The 24,212-nt window shown below is 41.0% G+C and overlaps 1 protein-coding gene across 2 annotated transcripts in view; it reads left to right on the plus strand.

Moving 5' to 3' along the window:
- Window positions 1-24,212, plus strand: part of RASSF2 (Ras association domain family member 2) — a 95,052-nt gene that overhangs the window by 2,239 nt on the left and 68,601 nt on the right. For both annotated transcript variants that reach the window (XM_072148898.1, XM_072148897.1), the window contains exons 2-5: window positions 9,848-9,937; window positions 12,674-12,749; window positions 14,987-15,138; window positions 17,876-17,943. In XM_072148898.1, the coding sequence (XP_072004999.1) occupies window positions 9,879-9,937; window positions 12,674-12,749; window positions 14,987-15,138; window positions 17,876-17,943 (355 nt within the window). In that variant the 5' untranslated portion in view covers window positions 9,848-9,878. The remainder of the gene's footprint in view (window positions 1-9,847; window positions 9,938-12,673; window positions 12,750-14,986; window positions 15,139-17,875; window positions 17,944-24,212) is intronic.

Raw genomic sequence — 24,212 nt, forward strand, 5'->3', positions numbered from 1 at the left:
GCTGCGTTTTTTCCGCCGATGCGCCACAATCCGATCCCGGGGCAATTCAGGGCAAATCGGCGCAAATCGGAAATATTCGGGTAACACGTAGGGAAAACGCGAATCGGGCCCTTAGTAAATGACCCCCTATGAGTTACCAAACACAGCACCACAGCAGCTGTACTATACACTGCAGCTCTCCATTCACACACAGCTTATGTGATGAATAGGCAGTTCACACCAATAAGAGATTAGTTTATGAATCTTTAATTACTTTAAGATAAGAAAATGTTCTTCTGTCTTAATCATAGATATAAGGGGCCAGGTGTATGACTTTTTTTTATAGTTGGTTGTTTTGTGACTGTTCCTTCTCTTGGTGCCTAATGCTGCTCTATTTACAGCGACTTTTGATTTAGGTGTTTTTTTGGTTTTGGATGCAAAGACACTCCAACCAGGAATTGCGACAATTTTGGGCCTAAGATAAAGTACAGGAACAAAGTTCCTCATAGTTCATCATCATAGTTCATCATAGCTGCTAAAGAACAGAACACAAATTTAGGCTCAAAATAGAGACTAAACCAGAAGCACCAGAAATATAACCGCACCTAAAATGTAATACATCTGCCCCAAGGTTTGGCCTCTTTGAACACATCTAGAATACAGCCCTGTGCATGAGTCCTAAAACAGACTAACGCCATTTACCACGTGGGTGCTGAACATTTATAGGAATGTCATGTGTAAACATGACCCCATCACCCACATAAGGCTTTGCTTGTCTAGTAATTGGATCTTTTATCCACGGATAAAAATGCATGAAAAGGTTAAAGGGGACAAATGCACGACCGTATGATTTACGGGCCGTATATACATGACGTTTTTCATCCGTATGCAGCACGTATGTGACCCGTATTTTATACGTCCCCATAGACTTCTAGGGCATACGGAACTGAAATACGGGAGAAAATAGGACATGCTCTATATTTTTATACGGCCAGTATACGGTACGGTACGGAGTTAACAACGGCAATATAAATGGTCAGACGTATTGTCCATTGAAATGAATGTGGCCGTATGTAACCCGTAAAAAAACGGTATGGTACGGATACGTGAATGTAGCCTTATATTGACTATAATTTAGGTATAAGATAGGGTCTGTAGGTTTTTACTTAAGTTGAATTTCTATGTAAGTCGAAACTGTATGTTTTATAATTGTAACCTCAGACAAATATTTTTTGGTCTCTGTGACAATTGGATTTTAAAAATGTTGGGCTGTCATAAGAACCAGGATTAATAATAAAGCTTCATTACAGACACCTGTGATAACTGTTATAGCTGATCATTGTAGCCTAGGACTAAAGGACAATAAATTACCAATATCCAGAGGTCTGTTTGTAACTAAGGGTCGTCTGCAAGTTGGGTGTTCTTAAGTAGGGGACCGCCTGTATTAACAATTGCCTCATGGACACCACAGATGGCAACTGCTCCACCATATTGTTTACTGGTGATTGGTAATGGGCAGAAGACAATGTAAAAGTAATGGAAGGGCCAGTTCAATGTCGCACTTGTCCAACAGAATAGCAGGGGATCCTCCAGTGGACCCATGTTCTATCCTAATACTGGACCCCATAGATACAGCAGAACTTAGCCTAATTTGGGGGGTCTTTTTCCACTGGGATGATAACGGTTGGGCCAGCAGAATAATTTTATGACATGGGCACAAGGAACCCTAGTCTGACACTCGACCAGTTCACGTCGTTTTGCTACCTTATTGTACATTGTTACATTTACAATACTCAGATCAGAGGTGTTGGTTATTTTTACCCCCCCCCCCTCCCCAGGCCCTATATGTAAAAATTCACTGATCCCAGACCCAATTTAATCATCATAGAGTTCTTTGGTAATTTTAGCTCCATTTTAGCAAGTCATGAATGGCAAATATTGCTTGTTATACAGAGGTGCATTCTTTGGCTAACGAACTAGTTGGGTGACACTAACAATTTAACAGGAGAGAACATTTCCTCTCCATTATTAGGAACCTGTTTTCTAGTTTTATGTACATTCTTATAGGAAATCTACCATTTTATTTTCATTCATTATGAAGCAAACATACCTTGAGAACGCTGTAGCTACACTGATGCAGAAATATATCTTGTTTAATCCCTGATCTGAGTGGTTTTGCTCCACCACAATTATAAAATTCAGGACCTTGGTAAAGCTGGGTGCAGACTGGCTGCAGTACATAAACACATTACACAGCTTCCAGAACTATCCAGACAAGACTAATCAACCTGAGCTGGATGACTCATACACAGTAGCTGGGGGATAGTGCAGTGATTGATTACTTCTGCTTGTCTGCTGTATTCTCAGCTTAGGCTGGGCAGGACAAGGCAGTGCACAATTAGGGTGAGAAGTGGACAGCCACAGGAGCAACATAGCCTAATTATCTTAATTTTACAATAGTTTTTTTCAGCAAAACCACTTAGCTCAGGGATTAAACAAGATATGTTTCTGCATCATTGTCGCTACAGCATTCTCAGGGTATGTTTGGTTAATAATGCATAGTAGAATCAAATGGTAGATTCCTTTATATTCTTAAACCTGTTGTTTAGAGTTATTTGTTGTTGATGAGACTCGGTTTCCACATACAAATTTTTTGCTTATTGTGCTTAAAAAGTGTGGATTAAAAAAAATAATAGGGGTTATGACTTTCTTTGAACAGTCTCTCACATTGTGATTCACAACTGAGCTTGGCTTCAAAATCTGGATGGAAAATTGCTGGCATGGAAACAGACTGAGGCCATGTGCGACCGATCTGTTAAAAAATAGGGCATGTCTTAGTCAGATACGTTTTTCATGGATAACTCATAGGCTATAGTTTATAAAGATCCTTAAAAAAACACGGATGCCAGAATGATGCAAATCGGCAGGGAAAATGGAAGAAAGCATCAATTTTTCAATGCCAAGAATTGTCTTTTTGTGTGCAGGTAGCCTAAGGCTGGTTACATGAAATATGGACCATCATATCATCTGTATGTCCTGTGCAAGAACCCAGACTCGTAGCATCACAATCATGGGTAACATGAATATAATATGGCATAGTAGCCCTGCTGGGCGGGAGGGAGTCCTAGCATTATAGATGATTGATACTAGGAGCAGCAGTTTTTGGTAAAGGAAAGATATGGAACACACTGTCCATATATTTACCGGATCAAACACGGCTTCCTACACTGGTGGATAAGATTGGAGAAATCCTTTACATTTTGTTCAGTCTCCCCTATATGCAATGATACGCACAATAAATAAGACACAGACAGAAGTGAGAGCTGAAGCTGCTGCAGTGAATGGAGCTTTGTCATCTGTGAATACTTCCCCTTTTTTTTACTTGCCATGTGATGTGGCTTCCTGTCATGGTTACTCTGCTCTTACCGTCACTTCATATCGCGTCTCCTTTATGTGTATGGACACAGTAACTCCATTACTTTCCCAGTCTATTATACATTTTGCATTTATGGAGGTTTTACAATTTGTACTCCTGTAGTTGTATAACCTCACACCGTGATGGGGCTTATATGGGGTTACATTACATGAAAATTAAGATTTATGTTAATTAATAATATTCATTAATATAATAACATGTCATAGCGATTGTATGATGTTGCATGTATATGTAATTCTACATTCATATCTCATTTTTTGGATACATTCAGCATATCAGGAAAGCTCCCAATGTATACGATGGACATACCAATAGACGTGGGGCATCCTTTTTGCCTACATCTGCACAATGGGGCACATTTACTTACCAGGTCCAGTCGCGATCCCGCAGCACGTTGTCCGACGAGGATTCGTGTCTGTCGGGATTCAACTAAGGTCGTGCACCCGATATCCAGCATGTGTCACTGCTGCGCCGAGGTCCGTCGGAGTTCACCTTCTTCTTCCTGGTGCATGTGAGTGCACCACAATCCGATCGCGTGCGCCAAAAACCCGGGGCAATTCAGCACAAAACGGAAATATTCAGGAAACCCCATGAAAGTGGGGCGTTCGGACCCTTAGTAAATGAGCCCCAATATGTTGTATCCAGCAGGAAAAAATAGATTAAAAAGTGCAGCAGGTTGCACTATACAGCCAGTCCCCGGGTTACATACAAGATAGGTTTGTTCTTAAGTTGAATTTGTATGTAAGTCGGAACTGTATATTTTATCATTGTAACCCCAGCCAGAACTTTTTTGGTCTCTGTGACAATTGGATTTTAACCCCTTAACGCTCTGCGCCGTAGCTCTACGGCGCAGAGGTATAAGGGATGTATGAAGAGGGCTCACGGGCTGAGTCCTCTTCATACAGAGGTGGGGGTTTTTGCATTTTGCACAAAACCCCCACCGCTAATAACCGCGGTCGGTGCTTGCACCGATCGCGGCTATTAACCCTCTAAACGCCGCCCGCAAAGTCGCGGGCGGCGTTTAAAAGACGGCGGCGCGCGGGCGCCGCCATCTTTTTTTCGATCGCCACGCCCCCAAACGTCATCGGGGGGCGGCGATTGGTTACCATGGTAGCCTCGGGTCTTCTTTTGACACGAGGCTACATGGTTTATGCAGGTTCGTTACAATGAGCCAGTGGCTCATTGTAATGTATGACCTGCAAAAACGCCATATATTGCAATACTGTAGTATTGCAGTATATGGTAGGAGCGATCTGACCATCTAGGGTTAATGTACCCTAGATGGTCTAAAAAATAGTGAAAAAAAAAAGAAAAAAAAAAGTTTAAAAAATAAAAAAAATTAATAAAATATTAAAAGTTCAAATCACCCCCCTTTCCCTAGAACGGATATAAAACATAACAAACAGTAAAAATCACAGACATATTAGGTATCGCCGCGTCCCAAAATGCCCGATCTATCAAAATATAAAAACTGTTACGGCCGGCGGTGACCTCCGAGGCGGGAAATGGCGCCCAAATGTCCGAAATGCGACTTTTACACCTTTTTACATAACATAAAAAATGAAATAAAAAATGATCAAAATGTCACACAGACCTCAAAATGGTAGCAATGAAAACGTCGCCTCATTTCGCAAAAAATGACCCCTCACACATTTCCGTGCGCCAAAGTATGAAAAAGTTATTAGCGTCAGAAGATGGCAAAAATTTTTTTTTCTTTTTTGTACACATTCGTTTAATTTTTGAAAATGTATTAAAACACAATAAAACCTATATAAATTTGGTATCACCGCGATCCCACCGAACCAAAGAATAAAGTAGGCGTGTTATTTGGAGCAAAGAGTGAAAGTCGTAAAAACTGAGCCCACAAGAACGTGACGCACGTGCGTTTTTTTTTCAATTTTTCCACATTTGGAATTTTTTTTCAGCTTCGCAGTACACGGCATGTTAAAATAAATAACATTACGGGAAAGTAAAATTTGTTACGCACAAAATAAGCCCTCACACAGGTCTGTACACGTAAAAAATGAAAAAGTTATGGATTTTTGAAGTTGGAGAGCGAGAAATTAGCCGAAAAACCCTCCGTCCTTAAGGGGTTAAAAATGTTAAGTTGTCACAGGTATCAATATTAACACTAAAGCTCGATTGCAGACGCCTGTGATAACTGTTACAGCTGTTTATTGTAGCCTAGGACTAAAGTACAATAAGTTACCAATATCCAGTGGTCCGTTTGTAACTAGGGGTCGTATGTAAGTCGAGTGTTCTTAAGTAGGGGACCGCCTGTATTATCCTGCTTCCTTCTGCCAAGCAAGTGGAAGCCATATTAGCTTATAGAGGACAGATGCAACAGCATTGCATCCATCCCTGGCCTCCACTGAACCTAAACCCTGGGAGCTCCCCAGTGATGTCATTAATAATAATAATTCTTTATTTTATATAGTGCACACATATTATGCAGCGCTGCACAGAACTTGCCAGATCAGCCCCTGTCCCCATGGGGCTCACAATCTAATCAACCTACTATGTTTTGAGGTGTGGGAGGACTCGGAGGAAACCCACACAAACACGGAGAGAACATACAAGCTCTTTGCAGATGTTGACCCTGGGACTTGAACCAAGTCATTTTCCATAAAAGGACTGTGTCATCATTGGGGGAAATCACCCAGAACATCATCAGGAGCCAATCACTGTCTGTTGCCAATGTGCACTTCTCCTGACGCTTTCATGGGGGAGGAACCGAAACATGCAACGTATCTCACTGTATGAGCATACAGATAAATATCTTCTAGACCTCCATTGTAAGCATCTGTAGGGAAGCCACAAGACTTATCCTGACAACGGAGGGATAAAACGAGATATGAACCTTATATAAAGTTCATATATAAAAAGTCTTAAAAATATTTTTACATTTTTCCTCTGTTATGGTCATTTTTATTTATTGGGTGCATCGTTTTGGGTCATCAACGACATTTATGTTAATTGGAAGTGACCTATTTTTGAAAATATTTTAAGTTTTAATGTATCTTATTTTTATATACCGGTATATTTATATGTAGTGATGTGTTCACCATTCACCACATGGGGGCAGATTTACTTACCCGGCCCATTCGCGATCCAGCAGCGCGTTCTCTGCGGTGGATTTGGGTCCGGCCGGGATTCATGATGGTAGTTCCTCCGCCGTCCACCAGGTGGCGCTATCCTGGATGAAGGTGAGTGAAATTTTCACGACACAAATTTCTTTTAAATGCGGCGGTTTTTCTGAATCCGTCGGGTTTTCGCTCGGCCACGCCCCCCGATTTCCGCCGCGCGCATGCCGGCGCCGATGTGCCACAATCCGATTGCGTGCGCCAAAATCCCGGGGCATTACATAGAAAATCGGCGCAAATCGGAAATATTTGGGTAACACGTCGGGAAAACGTGAATCGGGCCCTTAGTAAATGACCCCCATGGAGTGCTATTACTTTTTTTTTTATCGATATATTTATATATATTTTTATACCTTTAAATTGATATCATTTTTTTTAATGCATTTTACTTATTTTTTGCTTAGTCTTTAGTAAATTACACATTGCGACCACTTTAATAACATCATAAGGATCTTTGGGTGGCATTACTGCTGATTCGTTCAGTAATTGAGATGATATATTAATCCCATTCATGGGAAGAAAGAACAAAAATCTGGGCATGGACTGCAACAACTGATCTGGAAGCTAAGACCCAGCAGCACCTGCTATTACCAAGCCCATAGATGACGTGAATAGCAGGTGGCATTGAATACCTTGTGTACTGCACAACTTCTTGCTCAGCATTGGCTCTAGTGAGAGCTGTGTATTGTGTAGTAATATAAGTACCCGCCTACTTAAGGACACCCGACTTACAGATGACCCGTAGTTAAAGACGGACCTCTCTGCCCACTGTGACCTCTGGTGAAGTCTCTGGATGCTTTACTTGAGTCCCAGACTGGAGTTTATTGATAATCCTTGGTCCCATTACAGCAAAAAATTTTGAAACTCCGATTGTCACTATGGAAATTATTTTTTTGTCTGGATTTACATTAATAAAATATACAGTTTCCACTTACATACAAATTCAACTTAAGAACAAACCTATGGACCCTATCTTGTATGTAACCCGGGGACTGTATGTATATTGTATACAAGAAGCCCTTGTATAGCCATGACTGATATAACGTTCTAGGGTTGTGGCTTCTTCTGTTTATGGCCAAAGTGGAGACCAAAAGAGTCACAATTCCCATTCAATGAAACAAATTTTCTGCAATGAACGGTATAAAACGACATTAATGACATTGACTGCGGTGTCTTATCTAAATAGAAGGAGATAAGGGCAGTGACAGCTATTACAACACATTCACCCTTTGCTTTGTCAATTACTCCCCCATCAGCGTGTAAGAGAGGAAGCTCGGTGACTTTAGGAAGGAAGTGACTCTCCTATTGCACGGCGCGATGACAGGCCACAGCTATAGTTTCATGTCTACAAACAGGAAGCCTAATACAGTTTTGTAAAAGGAACAGAAATGATAATATTGTATCTACGCACTAGAGTCTGCACATCTGTGCAGTGTATTAGGCTTAGACTTTCCAGTCACAAAGAATTACTAGAATTCCGGGAAATGCAACTTTGTCTTACATAGGATTTTTTTAATGTAAAAGTCCTGAAACTTTACCACTTTTTAAAGATCTCTGTATACTGACAGTCAGGGCCGGCGATAGCACTGGGCATACCTGGGCAAGTGCCGGGGTACATAAGGAATCCATGGGGACAAGGGGGCTGTATCTAATGAATCCATAGGGTGTGAGGGGGCTGTATATAAAATAACCAAGTGGGGCTGTGTATAAAATAACCATGCAGGGTCTGTTTGGGATAATAAACTAGGGAATATTTTAGGGAACAGGAGACTGCTTTAGTTTCAGAATTTTTAATGCAGCCACGTGAGTTCACTGCAAAGGGGCCCACTGAGGCTCTCTCACCCAGGGACCTACTGAAACCAAAGCCGACGCTGCTGATCCAAAATATTCTTCTATCCAGAGACCATGCAGTCCTCATTCTCCTGAAAACTTTGATACTAGTATACAGTATGTATCCCCAATAGAGGGCATAAATTAAAACTGGGGCTTAGTGCACTAGTCTTGTATTCCCCCTGCTAGCGCATTGCACACTGGATTTATTATGATGCTCTATCCACTTGGCACTCCTTTATTTATGTGAAAGAGGCGCAGCAATCCAAATAGTATATGCAATGTTTCGCTAGAGCGGGAAATCCCACTTCCTCCACTCTCTTAAGTGCCATAGCAGTCATTGCACCACGTTTCTTCTTAATCCATGCCTGATAAAGGTCTGATTTGTTAAGACTGAAATGTTTCATATACTATTTGGATTGCTAAGCCTTTCACTTTAGAGAGTGAGAGTCCTGATTACCCCGCCCACACACAGTGATTGACAATGAGAGTCATGATTATCCCGCCCCTACCTGGTGATTGATAGTGAGAGTCATGATAACTCCGCCCACATATAGTGATTGACAGTGACTCATGATAACTCCATCCACATATAGTGATTGACAGTGAGAATCATGATAATCCCATCCACATATAGTGATTGACACTGAGAGTCATGATACCTCTGCCCACATATAGTGATTGACAGTGAGAATCATGATAACCCCACCCACATGCAGTGATTGACACTGAGAGTCATGATACCTCTGCCCACATATAGTGATTGACAGTGAGTCATGATAACTCCGTCCACATATAGTGATTGACAGTGAGAATCATGATAACCCTGCCCACACACAGTGATTGACAGTGAGAGTCATGATTATCTCACCCAAACATAGTGATTGACAGCTCTTACTGTATTATCATTATAATTATATATATTTGTTAGTTGTTATTAAAGGGTATTTCTTTTTCGAAAAAATAAAAAACCTCAGTGGGAAGGTTGCTGAAAAAAAACTAAAAAGTGTACTTACCATCTGCGGATTCCTGCAGAGTTCTAGAACTTCGGGCTGAGCTGTCAGTGCTTTGTGATATAACAGAAGTCTGGTTATCCGAGGAGGACTCTGATTGGCTGAAGTGAGTTCCATGACCGCTGAGCCGTCAATATATATATACTTCACTCCTGTATTCATTATACCATGTTATGAGCTGGTGTGAGCACTCTGTGACTGGCTCTGATATATGTGCCTGTGTCTTCTAGTGCCCATATTACCTTCACCTATTTGTCCTGACACAGCTCTGCGTCGCACTAAATCTACGGTCAGTCGTATTTCCAGTAAGAAGTATTGTATACATAGATATAAGCAAGTAACATTCTGTGGCCTGTTTGAGTACTTTGGGGTAACCAATGTGACTTAATTACTAAAAATGATTACTTACAAGTCATTGATTGCCATGTGATGCTTTCCTCTTTCAGGATCTCCCTCCTATAGAGCAAGGGATGAAGCATGGAGCAGTCCCTGGATACATCATTAGTCCCCTGTGGGAAGGATAAGTACATTTCCAAGTGAGTTTTTCCTCTTGATGCCTTGAGTATACATGTAATACTCACTCTTATCTCCTGCTCTTTCACACTCAGGGGGTCATGGATGATAACTACTAAAGAGTGAAAACAGCAGCTTCCTTTCTTTTTCTAACTAAACTTCCTTTCCTAAGGAAATTCAACAGGAAACTATATACTGTCATACTCACATATTATATGGGGAATCTGGGAGCTTCCACCTATGAAATCTCTTATCCAGTTATCAAAATGCCTATTTTAAAGGGAAGGGCACAGAGCAGGCCTAAAAAAAACTCTCCATGGATATCAATGAGTCAACGCCAGTCTATTGCTGTAAAGCATAGCACTAAATGCTGTCACTAGAGCTCAGGCAAGTAGACAGCCCCCCTAATCAGAGACAGAAAATAGAAAATAAATAAAGCAGGCGCCAGTGTACATGAGGAAATAAAAGGAGCTACCCGCGGGACGGAAAGGTGAGTACTGGAAGGCTATATACTACGGGGCTGGCTGGCCAGGAAATATACTAAAGGGGCTGGCTGGCTTTATATTGCTGGGAGCTGGCTGGCTATATACCACTAGGGGCTGGCTGGCTATATACCACTGGGGGCTGGCTGGCTATATACTACTGGAGGCTGGCTGGCTATATACCACTGGGGGCTGGATGGCTATATACCACTGGGGGCTGGATGGCTATATATCACTGGGGGCTGGGGGGCTATATACTACTGTGGGCTGGCTATATACTACTGGGGGCTGGCTGGCTATATACCACTGGGGGCTGGGGGGCTATATACTACTGTGGGCTGGCTATATACTACTGGGGGCTGGCTGGCTATATACCACTGGGGGCTGGATGGCTATATACTACTGTGGGCTGGCTATATACTACTGGGGGCTGGCTGGCTATATGCCACTGGGGGCTGGCTGGCTATATACCACTGGGGGCTGGATGGCTATGTTCCACTAGGGGCTGGGGTCTTTATACCACTGAGGGCTGGCTGTATACCACTAGAGGCAGGCTGGCTGTATACCACTGGGGTCCGGCTGCCTATATACCACTGGGGGCTGGAGGTATTCCACTGGGGGCTGGCGGTATTCCACTGGGGGCTGGCTGGCTGTATACAACTCAGGGCTAGCTGGAATATATACAGTACATTGAAATTAAAACAGTTTCGAAAGCAGTAGCCAGAGGGAAGAGGTTATACTGTATCCCCTCACCTTCTTTACTGTGTATTTATTATTGGCAGTCTATTCCCTCTTCATATCCTCCTATAAGAGTATAATTGATTTACTCTTCACACTTAAGACAGTGACTAAACATGGAAAAGAATTAGCGGAATTTCATATTCAAATAAATTGCCCTGGTCTGTGCCCATGTGTTTTCACTTTGCCAAGGATAATAGAGAAGATAATAGAGAACAAGGGATGTGGATCACTATGAGGGTCATTTAAGTGACTTCTACTACATACTATTGCATATTACCCTATCCGGTTCTTTTCAGAAGCGTTTTATAATATGGGCAGCTGTCTGGGACCCAAGGCTTCTAGAAGGAGCGTCAACAAAGTTAAACACTGCCCTGTAGAGATTATAACTTAAAATAATGAAATCCTGATACATGTGTGATGGCTTCTTACCCCTTCCAGGTCTTCTAAACTGGAGAACCATATTGTAGACCATTTGTAGACCATAATGACACTTTTGGAGGCCAATAATTTTCATACAGCCCAGGGCCCATGTCATTCATAATCCCCCCCCCCCCACCCCCCGTTTCTTCTATGAGGCTGAAGTGTTTGAGGTCCTCCATTATTGCTGTGCTCAGTATGTGGGACATCACAGTAGTGGGCTTTATTCTTATAGCTACTTCATCATGTATCTAGAACAATCTGTTTTTCTTGAGCTGTGCCTTTATGATCTGTACATTCCAGACAGTATAGTCCATACTTTTGTCTTGCTACCTTATAGTTGAAGGAACATGTATTGCATATAAGGAAATAACGTCGATCTTCTCCAAACATTTTGGGTTTTATTAGTGGCTTAGCTCATAAATCGGATAAAAACACACAAATGATTGACGCGTTTCAGTGTTAGCCATAATCACGATTAAGGCTAATGGCGAAACGTGTCGATCATTTGTATGTTTTTGGAGGAGAACGACGTCCTGGATTTCCTTATATGCAGCATTTACTTACCTTGATGTGTCCGGGCACCGTCTATCAAAGCGGCAGCAAGGAGTAAGTGATCTGGCTGTTTGGCATGTATTGTTTTCAGTAGTCACACACCTAGAAGTTCAGTGACCTATTATCTCCGGCTTACAATAAAATCTCTGATTTACATCCATTTCTTGAGGAGTTGGGTTTTTAAGATGTGTGTTATTGTCCTTGGTCGTGAAGGACATTATTTTTCTTATTACCCTGGATTTAGCCATTAATGCAGAATATTACACATACATATAGTATAAGCAATGTTCAGTAGTCTGTCATCTTCTACTTTGCCTTCAGTAAAACTGCAGTGACCTAGATAATTCAATATCTCACTCTGTACTTCCAGTTTATTGAATGGTTCTCTCCACTGGGGATACATTTATATAAATGTTGCCAGATAATCTCATTGCCCCAATGCATTATGGGGGTATAACCCCCTCCCTTCCTCCAGTGTCCTATATATAGCTGTTCTAGTTTTGACTATGAAGTTGCCATGTGTTGTATTCACACACATGTTTATGTATAATCCGTCTCCTCTAGGAATGAGTTGCTGGCACATCTGAAGAATTACAATTTCTATTATGAAGGACAGAACCTACAGCTCCGCCATCGAGAGGTAAAGAAGTAATAACACTGGGAAATAGCGACCGACATCTGCAACTGTGAATATTTTACAATTTAATATCAGACATTCCCATAGGGTAATGCAGATTGTCCAATGCTCTTCCGTTCCCCCATAAACCAATGTAATCACTTTTACTTCTCCAAGATAGACGGGGACACAATTTAACGAGACTCCGAAGTCCCTATAAAATAACAATGATGGAGAATAGTTTCTTAGAACCATGTGCTGTTCCTTTATTATCTCTTCAGGAAATACAGGATATGAATACATTTATATCACCATCCCATGTGCTGCTGCACCCTTCCAGCGCCAAACCACTACTCTTCCGCTATATCCCTCCACGTTTCTGTTTGACAAAGGCTGTCCGTGCCCAAACGTCACATTGGGGCAGATTTACTTACCCAGTCCATTCGCGATCCAGCGGCGCGTTCTGTGTGGTGGATTCGGGTCTTCCGGCGATTCACTAAGGCAGTTCCTCCGCCGTCCACCAGATGTCGCTGCTGTGCTGAAGTTCCCCGAGGCCCGCCAGAATGCACGAGCCTATACCTGGTGAAGGTAAGCGCGAGTCCCGCAACACAATTTTTTTTTAAATGCGGCGGTTTTTCCGAATCCGTCGGGTTTTCGTTCGGCCACGCCCCCCGATTTCCATCGTGTGCATGCCGGCGCCGATGCGCCACAATCCGATCGCGTGCGTCAAAATCCCGGGGCAATACAGGGAAAATCAGCGCAAATCAGAAATATTCGGGTAACACGTCGGGAAACCGCGAATCGGGCCCTTAGTAAATGACCCCCATTATGTTTTCCGTGTCACTTAAATAAAAGTAACCTTCAGCATATACTTAATGGAGGGCTTCAGTATTTTGCTAGTTCTCATATCGGGTGGGATCCCTAGTGGTGAGCACCTGCAAGTTTTGAAGTTTGGCGTGTAACTACACTGTTACAATTAGTGACATTATAGTGCACAGTGTAGTGGTATAGTAATAGGCCCAGTTTTTTGTTCCAATGAGAAATATACATGTAACACTGGAGATTTAATACATTTTTGATTTAATGCTGTGATGTATGAAGACAGTGGGGGTCATTTACTAAGGGCCCAATTCGCGTTTTTCCGGAAATGTTACCCGAATATTTCCGATTTGCGGCGATTTTTCCTAAATTTCCCCGGGATTTTGGCGCACACGATCGGATTGCGGCGCATCGGCGCCGGCATGCACGCAATGCAAATCAGGGGGCGTGGCCCAACAAAACCTGACGGATTCGGAAAAACTGCTGCATTAAAAAAAAAAAAAAAGTGTTGTTGGACACGCGCTTACCTTCACCAGGAATAGGATCGTGAACTCCGGCAGACCTCAGCAGACTTCAGCGCAGCAGCGACACCTGGTGGACGTCGGAGGAACTGCCTTAGTGAATCGCCGGAAGACCCGAATCCACCGCAGAGAACGCAGCGCTGGATCGCGAATGGACCGGGTAAGTAAATCTGCCCCAGTGACTCACTATCCAAATGTTCCAAAAATTGGAGCAATTATAATTATGCCATACTGATATTATATTGGAATGATAATACATCGACCTCATTCACTCGTTTATGCCAGGTACCATATATTACCTATAGGAATTGTAGCAAATGGTAGTCATAGAAATTGTTTGCAGGGATAAGTACAATATGGCTAAGAATAACTTGCTTTATTTTTGGACCTTTTGTCCAAAGAGCTGGTTTTAAAGGGATATTCCCATTTCAACATATAAACGTTAATTGTTTGCATAATGAAAATGCATACAATTTTCCTAAATAGTTGTATAAATTCCTCTACATCTCTGCTTGCTGTCACTCTACAGGAAGTTATATTGTTTTCTTCCTGTTGATAAATACTGGTTCATGGTCATGGGATTTCCAGTTGTTTCACACTTTTTGTTAAGTATATAATTCCACTTGTGTTATTTCATAGTTTTGATGCCTTCAGTGTGAATCTACAATTTAAGTAGTCATGAAAATACAGTAATACGGAAAACTCTTTGAATGTCCAAACTTTTGGTCTGTATTGTATGTATATATGTATATATTTGTGCTGGGAACCCTGTGGTATTTTACTGGAGCCAACAGTAGATTTGATGCTTATTTCTTTCAGTATTCTACTAGATATTTCCAGGTCATTGTTATGTAATTATCTATTAGCATACTCTTTGAATAAACAGGGTGTCCTTATATAATGTATTGTCTCCCTTCACAGGAAGAAGGGGAGTTGATTGTGGAGGGATTACTCAATATCTTCTGGGGATTGAGACGTCCTATTCGGCTTCAGATGCAGGACGACCATGAAAGAATTCGCCCACCTCCATCATCTACGTCTTGGCATTCTGGATGCAACCTGCTCGATCAAGGGTCAGTAGAGATTCACATTCCGTTGTAGGTGGATTATATAACTACTAGTCTAGATATGTGTAGCTGCAGTATGTGAATGATATGTTGTCAGATGTCGAAGGTGGAGGCTGATGAACAGAACTAGGAGGTATAACAAGGTTAACCTACAGCAAAATCTTCAATACTAGATCTTGGTGGGGAATTTATTCTTACTCTTTGAATTTAATAGGAAAAAAATTCTACATGTGTTTTTTTACACACTGTATGCAGCTTTCATATGTCTTGTACTGAGGAGAGGCTTCCGTCTGCCCCGACTGGTGGAGGCTGCAGTCATAGTTGACTTTGATCTTGGGGTTCTTCTTTACCTCTCTCACCAAGGCTCATGTCTCACGGTTGCTTAGTTTGGATGGGAGGCCAGGTCAGGTCAGAGTTGTGGTTGTTCCCAAACTTTTTCCATTCAAGTGTTATGGAGGCCACTATGCTCTTGGGAACCTTGAGTTCTTCAGACATTGTTTTGTAACCTTGGCCAGATCTGTGCCACAATTCTGTTTCTGAGGTTTTTGGGCAGTTCCTTAGACTTCATGATTCTCATGTGCCCTGACAAGCACTGTGAGTTGTCAGGCCTTATATAGACAGGTGTGTGCCTTTCCTATTCAAGTCTAATCAGTTTAATTAAACAAAGCTGGACTTCAATGAAGGAGTAAAGCCATCTCAAAGAGGATCAGAAGGAAATGGACAGCATGTGATAAAGGTTCTGAATACTTATGACCATGTGATATTTCTTTTTTTCTCGTTTAATTAGCAAAAATATTTACATTTCAGTTTTTTTCTGTCAAAATGGGGAGCAGTGTGTACAATAATGAGCAAAAAAAGAACTTTTTTGATCTTTATTTTTTTAAATTTTCCATGTCACTAAACTCTGGGATGTATGATAGCTGTAGTTTTGCTGCCTTTTTGAGAGATTGTTCTAAAGTGAATCAGAAAAGATTCAGATTTGGTGCCTGCAAAAATGAATCTTTGAATCAACAAATACATTTGTCATCTGTCTTACATGTCAATGCCTGTCCTGTCTTTGTGTCACGGCCTTGTATGTATTTAGGGAAGAGGAGAATACACTGGGTGCAGAAAATGGTCATGTCTGTGTCCTGCATATGGAAGACCAATCACGTTCATTGTCAATATTTACTGTACCAGAACTCTGGATTGGACTCAAAGATCCCATACTTTTGGCTAATCCTTTTCTTTTCCATGTTCCAGATGTTTATTCCAAGAACTAAGTGCTAGAAAACGTCTGGAATTTTGTTCATATGTAACCACTTTATTCTTCCCCTCCCATTATTGGTTTAATTTGCTCTTGTATAAAGGGAAACAAAACAGATCTTAAAACAAAAGAACTTCTTATATTTTGCACGTTGGAGATATTCGGCAACATCCGGACACTACAGTGTTGGTGGTCAGAAGTTCTCATGAATATAATAATGTATTCATGAAGTACTACACCCAAACATCCCTTTTGTAGACTGGACAGATACAGGTGTGACTAGAGTAATGACAAATTTCTGAACGGAAACTGGAAAAACTGCGGTGGGCCACGGTTATTTACCCCATTTCAACTCTTGATTACCATGTTGCTACCAGTTTTTTGGGGTTTTGAGGCCTATGAGTGGCCTCCCTGGACCAGCAAATGATGAAGCTTGTCGGCTTGTGGTATCCTCATCTAAGGCTTAAAGGTATTGCCACTTTACTTCAAGTTTTCCATGATGTGTAGGAGGCAGAATATTAAGTAATACCAATATATACACACACACACACATATATATATATATATATATATATATATATATATATATATATATATATATTGCTCTGCGCAGCTTTCTTGAACCTCTGGTTCAGTAAAACCTCTGGTTTAGAAATGTCTTTTACTTCATCAGCTGCCATTCCTATCTAAAAAAAAAGGCTGGAGATGTTGGACAAGGCCGGCGCCAGCACCAAGCATACCTGGGCAAGTGTCGGGGCCCACTTGGTCACTGGACAAATAATTGCCAGTTGCCCCGCTCCCTATAACTGCCCTGCTTGCCGCGAGTGATGAAGTAAGCCGGCACCTGGGAGCGGAGTCTAAATGGCACCCGTTTTTCACCAGAGCGGGTTGGACTTGCTGCGGTTGGATAGCACCAGGTTCCACCGGACTTTGCTCGTAGTTGCGGCCAAGGAAGTACAGAATGGTGAGTCAGCATCGTGGTCAGGGACAGGCTTTTTTCCATCTAAAACTAGAAATATCTTCATTTTGTTGCAGTATTTAGAAATTGGTTTGATCTGGGTTCACATGGAAAGCTTATTATTACGATCCAGATATTCTACAACTTTTCAACCTACTATTCTACTTTTAGAGTCTATGAGAGGCATTTATTATTTTGGGCACAGGGTAGCACTAGAACCATTCTTTATTTTTCAGTGGAATATAAGTTTGTGGCGCAAGGGATTAAATTTGTGCCACAAAAACGTGTTGGAAAAATAGAAGGGACAGAAAACTGGTGAATTCACAAGCAGCGCCAAAAATTTTGCAGCAAAAAAAAAAACACCGGAAAACACCAATATTGTGGTGCTCACGCTGCATAAATTCAGGTGCAAGAGATGATAAAACACACCACCAGTTTTCCGTTTGAATGGCAATAATAAATGTTCCCTATGTTTCGTGAGCTTTTACATGTTTTGCAGATCGTAAATTTCTTAAATATTTGGATTTGTTTTTTTCCAGAAAAGCTGCCAATCCAGCAACTATCCCTGACATCCAGGTAACAGAAGTAGAGGAAGCGCCACCTGTTGGTAAGTGCACAGTACAATATACCAATCGTTTCATTTAAAAACATTTTTTTAGAAATAAGTCAGTTATCAATTCTGCTGCTCTGCTTAAAGGAAATCTACCATCAAAATCCATCCTGATAAACCAGGGGCACTTACTCATAGATCCAGGCACCGTGACTGTGGTAATCTTCTTATATGTGTTATCCATGGCCTCCTTCAATACTAAAATCAACCTTTACAATTCAGCCCAACTAAAAGTAGAGACGAAAAATAAAACTGTTTTATGAACAGTCACAGTCAGTAAGAGGCTCCTTTACCCCTGCACAATAATAACACTTTATAGTTACACACAATAGTAGGTAAGTATCTGTAATATGGGGCTATAGGACAATGTTATAGGAGATAGACAGGGAGATGGATGATACAAGATAAATATGAAAGATAATATACATTTATAGATAGATGATATTTATAGATGCAGAAATCTAAAGTAGATTATATATAGATAGATGATAGAAGATGATAGATACAGTAGAAGAGAGATAGAAGATTGATTGATTGATAGATGGATAGGTAATAGATAAAAGATAGATAAAAGATATATAGATAAAAATGTATTCAAAAAGCTAGATAAATGGGTAAAAAAGAAAAGTCCAGAGCAGCACAGCTCTCAGTGGGTGCAAAAGCCGTTGATCCCTTGGCATGGGTCACAAATACATATCCAATGAAGAGACAGCACTCCAAAATACGTGAAAAGAGAAGCTTCTATGGAATAAAGACTCACCCTCTTTTCATGTATTTTGGAGTGCTGCCTCTTCATTGGATATAGATAAATCGATAGATAGATGAATATATAGCTAGGAAATAGACAAATAATAGAGATAGACAAACTAGAAGGATATATGATAGATATATAGACAGAAGATAGATGATACATGTATAGACAGGAGATAGATGATAGATATATATAGACAGGAGATAGATGATAGCTATATAGACAGGGGATAGATGAGAGATATACAGACAGGAGATAGATGAGAGATATATAGACAGGGGATAGATGAGAGATATATAGACAGGGGATAGATGAGAGATATACAGACAGGAGATAGATGAGAGATATATAGACAGGGGATAGATGAGAGATATATAGACAGGGGATAGATGAGAGATATATAGACAGGAGATATTATAGATATATAGACAGGGGATAGATGATAGATATATAGACAGGGGATAGATGATGGATGATAGATATATAGACAGGAGATAGATGATAGATATATAGACAGGAGATATTATAGATATATAGACAGGGGATAGATGATAGATGTATATACAGGAGATAGATTAAAAAAATAGAAAACGGCAGCACTCCAATTAGTGAAAATAATTTTTTGGATATCTCTGGACTCTGTATGGCGAGAGTGTAGGATAGCACCCATTACAATTTTTTCAAAAGACTGTGCTGCTAATCTAGATAGATAGAGAATAGATAGCAGCTTCAGCCGGGCATGCAACCAAGGGGCAATACATCCTCTGCCCACAAAAGTCCACATGCAGGGGGCCCCTTTAGGACCAGTTTGCTTCCCCTTAACGCCGGCTGTGCCCACCATAAATATACATTAAACGATAAGGAACCGATTAGTAATAAAATAAAACCTAAAACGTAATTTACATGTTGAAATGCCCATGCTAGAAAGCCTATGTGGGAAAGTCATCACTTAGGGTAAAAATGAGGATTAACAAAATTATATCGGCGATTAAACAATATGAACATAAAAGGAAATAAGAGAAAAAATAGGAAGAAAGAAGTAATAAATAATTTGGTAAAACAATAAAGGGCTGTGACATCACATAAGCCTGCTGGTCGCTGATTGGCTGATCGTGTCGGCACATGTGATCGAGGATGTTCCTTTCTTCTTCCCAGAGTTCTCTGCCCCATGTAACATGTTGTGCTTGTGGCCATTTTGCTAATAAAGGGGAAAAAATTTAGTTCCCACGAAACCAAAGTTTTCCTAAAATTTGAAACAAATTCCACTTCATTCGAATCGATTCACCCATCTCTACTCACAATCTATATGGGAGGGTAGATACATTTTTTTTGCATATTGTAGGCAAGTCTAAACAAGTGGATCAGGTTTTGGAAAGCTTTGTAAGTTGAAGTTAGAATTTTAAACTGAATTTGCAGGTAGGTAGGCCACAGTGTGAGAGACTCATATTTGCCATAGCTAGTTCTCTTGAAGCCTGTATAAGGTTTTGGTTGTATCAGGAGAAGTAGAGTATTCTATCCTTTTTTAGTTTAGTGGCTAGTAAAATTGACATCCTTGTGAGCCTCCCACAGGATAGGAACAGAGGGTGTGCTAGGAGTATTTTCTTTAAAATAGTTGTTAAGAACTGTCTGCAGAGATTCCCTAGAGCAGTGATGGCGAACCTTTTAGAGACCGGGTGCCCAAACTACAACCAAGACCCACTCATTTATCGCAAAGTGCCAACACAGAATTTTTTTTTTTTTATTTTACTCCCTGCTCAGTCATAACACCTTCCCACTCCTCGAGTAGTCCAAGGTAGCACTGTCACTTTAAAATAGCTCTATGCACAGCAGGTCCTGGGCTGTCTGGGACTGCAGGAAGATACCTGGAGTCCTCTCTGGTGATGGCTTGGGTGCCCACAGAGAGGGCTCCGAGTGCCACCTCCGGCACCCGTGCCATAGGTTCGCCACCACTGCCCTAGAGAGTGGATATGTGAGGAGAGTTTCATTAAAGTGCCAATGAGGTAACTTAAAGGAAATCTACCACTGGTATATGAGGTTTTTTAACTAAAGGCACTTTACTGGTGAACATATTGTGGTTAGGCCCAAAAAACATTGCTTTTGTCAAAAAAAAAAAAATCAACTTTAGATGATATTCAAATAAAGCTCCGCCGCTAACTCCATGTCATAGCTTACATTCAGTGGTCCGCAGAATTATAATTATGCACACCTTCTCTTTTGCTGGCCTCCCACCTACCTCCGGGAGTCGGTGACATCACCCGGCTCTTGGCACTTCCTGTGCATGCGCATTATATACTACCCTTGTGCGGCCTGCTGTTCCTTACAGTGGCTGCGTGAGAACCCGGAACAGACATTCAGGAAGATTTGCTTTGGGGAAAGACATGTACTGATGTACCACAATGGTTCAGAGCTAGAACACATGACTTGAGCCACTGTGTAGAGTCCATGTATGCTAGTCAAGCAAGTAAGAGTATAGAACACATTTATGGAAAAGTTACAAAAAGAAAATTCTAAGTATGTACCTAGTCCATATCTCATACAGAGGGAGGAAGGAGTAGAGAAGGGAGAAATGGAAGGAGAAAGAAGAAGAGAGTCTAGGTATCAAAAAAAAAGACAATCAAGAGACCGCCATATATACTCATCACCCAGTTGGAGATCTGCAATTGGATTCTGGAGCCCTATGTTGTTTCTTTGATAGCCGGACAGGCTGCCACTTAGGAGGCAAGCCTATAAGGGTTGGCTGCTGAGGCAAGTCAGGTAAGCTGAAAGGTACACGAAAGGTGGATAGGGCCTCTGGGTAACGTAAAGTAGCTGAGCTGCCATTATTTCTTGCTGTCAGGCTGAATCCCCAGCTGTAGGGGGGTATGCTATGGTCCCTCAATAAAACGAGAAGTGGTCTCAGGGCTCAACGTTGTTGAACAGTAATCCACGAGAGATCCTGATAAAGTTGGAGCCCATGAAGGACACTGATTTCAGCAAGCCAGAACTTTCCTTTTTGATCTCAGTAGCATGATGTCTCAAGGGGGGGCAGTGATTTTTGGGCTAGAAGTTCTATGCAAATAGTTTTGGTTGCATATGTTGGGTTTCACATACTTAAACTTTTATTGCTTTAATTATACAGTGAAAACACATCATTGTTGTCCCCAATTTCCACATTCTCAATTCTCGTCCGGATTTTACCAAATTTAATGATTAAATTGTTTTGTGTTGAAGTTATCATGCCGATAATATTCACAGAAATTAAATCATATAATTGGCTGTGAAGCTTTATATTTCATCATGCTTTTATTGTTCCCTAAACTCGCATCTTAGTTGTGCTGAAATACCATATTCCGATTTCTTGTCCTGATTTCACCAAATCTATGATTTTTTTTACAAATGATATTGAGGAAATTTGGTTGCATATATTTGGCTTCATCAAGCCATTTATAATTTCTAAAACTTACAGGTTATTGGTCAAAAAATTCAGCATTTTGATTTTTATAGGAGTTCTCACCCTGATTTCACCAAATTTACAATTTTGTTTCTGTGGTTGTTGCCACAAGTCAGTTTTATATATTTGGCTTTGAAGCTTTATATTTCATCATGCCTTAATTGTTCACTATAATCACATCTTAGTTGTACCGAAGTACCACATTCTGATTTCTCGCCCTGATTTTGCCAAATCTCTGATTTCTCACCCTGAATTTACCAAATTTACCCCAAATTTTGCAAATAAATTTGGTTTCATATGTTGGGATTTAAATACTTAAACTTTATATTGCTTTAATTATTCAGTGAAAACACATCATTGTTGTCCCCAATTTCCACATTCTGATTTCTCGCCCTGATTTGACCAAAGTTAATGATTTTTTCATAGGTTCTTGCAGGAACTTGTTTTGTTTTGAAGTCATCATGCCAAAAATTTTCACACAAATTAAATCATATAATTGGCTTTGAAGCTTTGTATTTCATCATGCTTTTTTTTTTCCACTAAACTCGCATCATAGTTGAGCGGAAATACCACATTCTGATTTCTCGCCCTGATTTTGCCAAATCTCTGATTTCTCGCCCTGATTTTGCCAAATTTAATGATTTCTTCTTAGGTTCTTGTGGAAACTTGTTTTGCTTTGAAGTCATCATGCTGATAATGTTCACAGAAATTAAATGTTTGTAGTCCCAAATTTTAGCATTCTGATTTCTTGTCCTGATTTCACCAAATCTATGATTTTTTTTACGAATGATATTGAGGAAATTTGGTTGCATGTAGAGATGAGCGAACATACTCGTCCGAGCTTGATGCTCGATCGAGCATTAGCGTACTCGTAACTGCTCGTTGCTCGGACGAGTATTTCGCCCGCTCGAGAAAATGGCAGCTCCCGTCGTTTTGCTTTTTGGCGGCCAGAAACAGAGCCAATCACAAGCCAGGAGACTCTGCACTCCACCCAGCATGACGTGGTACCCTTACACGTCGATAGCAGTGGTTGGCTGGCCAGATCAGGTGACCCTGGGATAGACTAGCCGCTGCCCGCGCTGCTCGGATCATTCTCTGTCTGGATGCCGCTAGGGAGAGAGCTGCTGCTGGTCAGGGAAAGCGTTAGGGTGTTCTATTAGCTTACTGTTAGGCAGGAGTGATTCTACAACAGCCCTTCTTAGGGCTACAATAACGTTATCCTTTTTTTTTTTATTTGCTTGTGGCTGGGCTTGCTGGCACTAGTAGTGCAGCTAGTACCATATTGTGAGGAATTAGCAGGGGGACTTGCTACCGTTGTGTTTAGCTCTTAGTGACACACATATCCACCTCAAACACCAAAGTGGGAAAATTTATTAGGGGTTTGATTTCAATTAGGCACAGTCTGCCAGTTTCTTTTTATTTTACGTTTATTTTTTTAATAACTCAGTGTCATCTCATCTTGCATAGTAGTGTGCTTTAATACTTGGCTAGAAAATAGCCATAGGAGAATCCAAACGGCTTACTTACGCCTACAGTAGCGTTATATATATTTGATTTCTGGTTGATCTGCTGGTGGCTGTAGTTGTTGCAGTGCATCTACTAGCAAATTGTGAGCAATTTGGAGTGAGACTTGCGACCACTGTGTTTTGCGCTTAGTGACGCACATATCCATCGCAAAGACCGAAGTGGGAAAATTTATTAGGGCCCGGGGTTGTATTTCAATTAGGCACAGTCTGCCATTTCCTTTTTTATTTTACGTTTATTTTTTTCATAACTCAGCGTCATCTCATCTGGCATAGTAGTGTGCTTTAATACTTGGCTAGAAAATAGCCATAGGAGAATCCAAACGGCTTACTTACGCCTACAGTAGCGTTATATATATTTGATTTCTGGTTGATCTGCTGGTGGCTGTAGTTGTTGCAGTGCATCTACTAGCAAATTGTGAGCAATTTGGAGTGAGACTTGCGACCACTGTGTTTTGCGCTTAGTGACGCACATATCCATCGCAAAGACCGAAGTGGGAAAATTTATTAGGGCCCGGGGTTGTATTTCAATTAGGCACAGTCTGCCATTTCCTTTTTTATT

This window comes from Engystomops pustulosus, chromosome 4 (assembly GCF_040894005.1).
Source record: "Engystomops pustulosus chromosome 4, aEngPut4.maternal, whole genome shotgun sequence".
In the NCBI taxonomy this organism is placed as follows: Eukaryota; Metazoa; Chordata; class Amphibia; order Anura; family Leptodactylidae; genus Engystomops; species Engystomops pustulosus.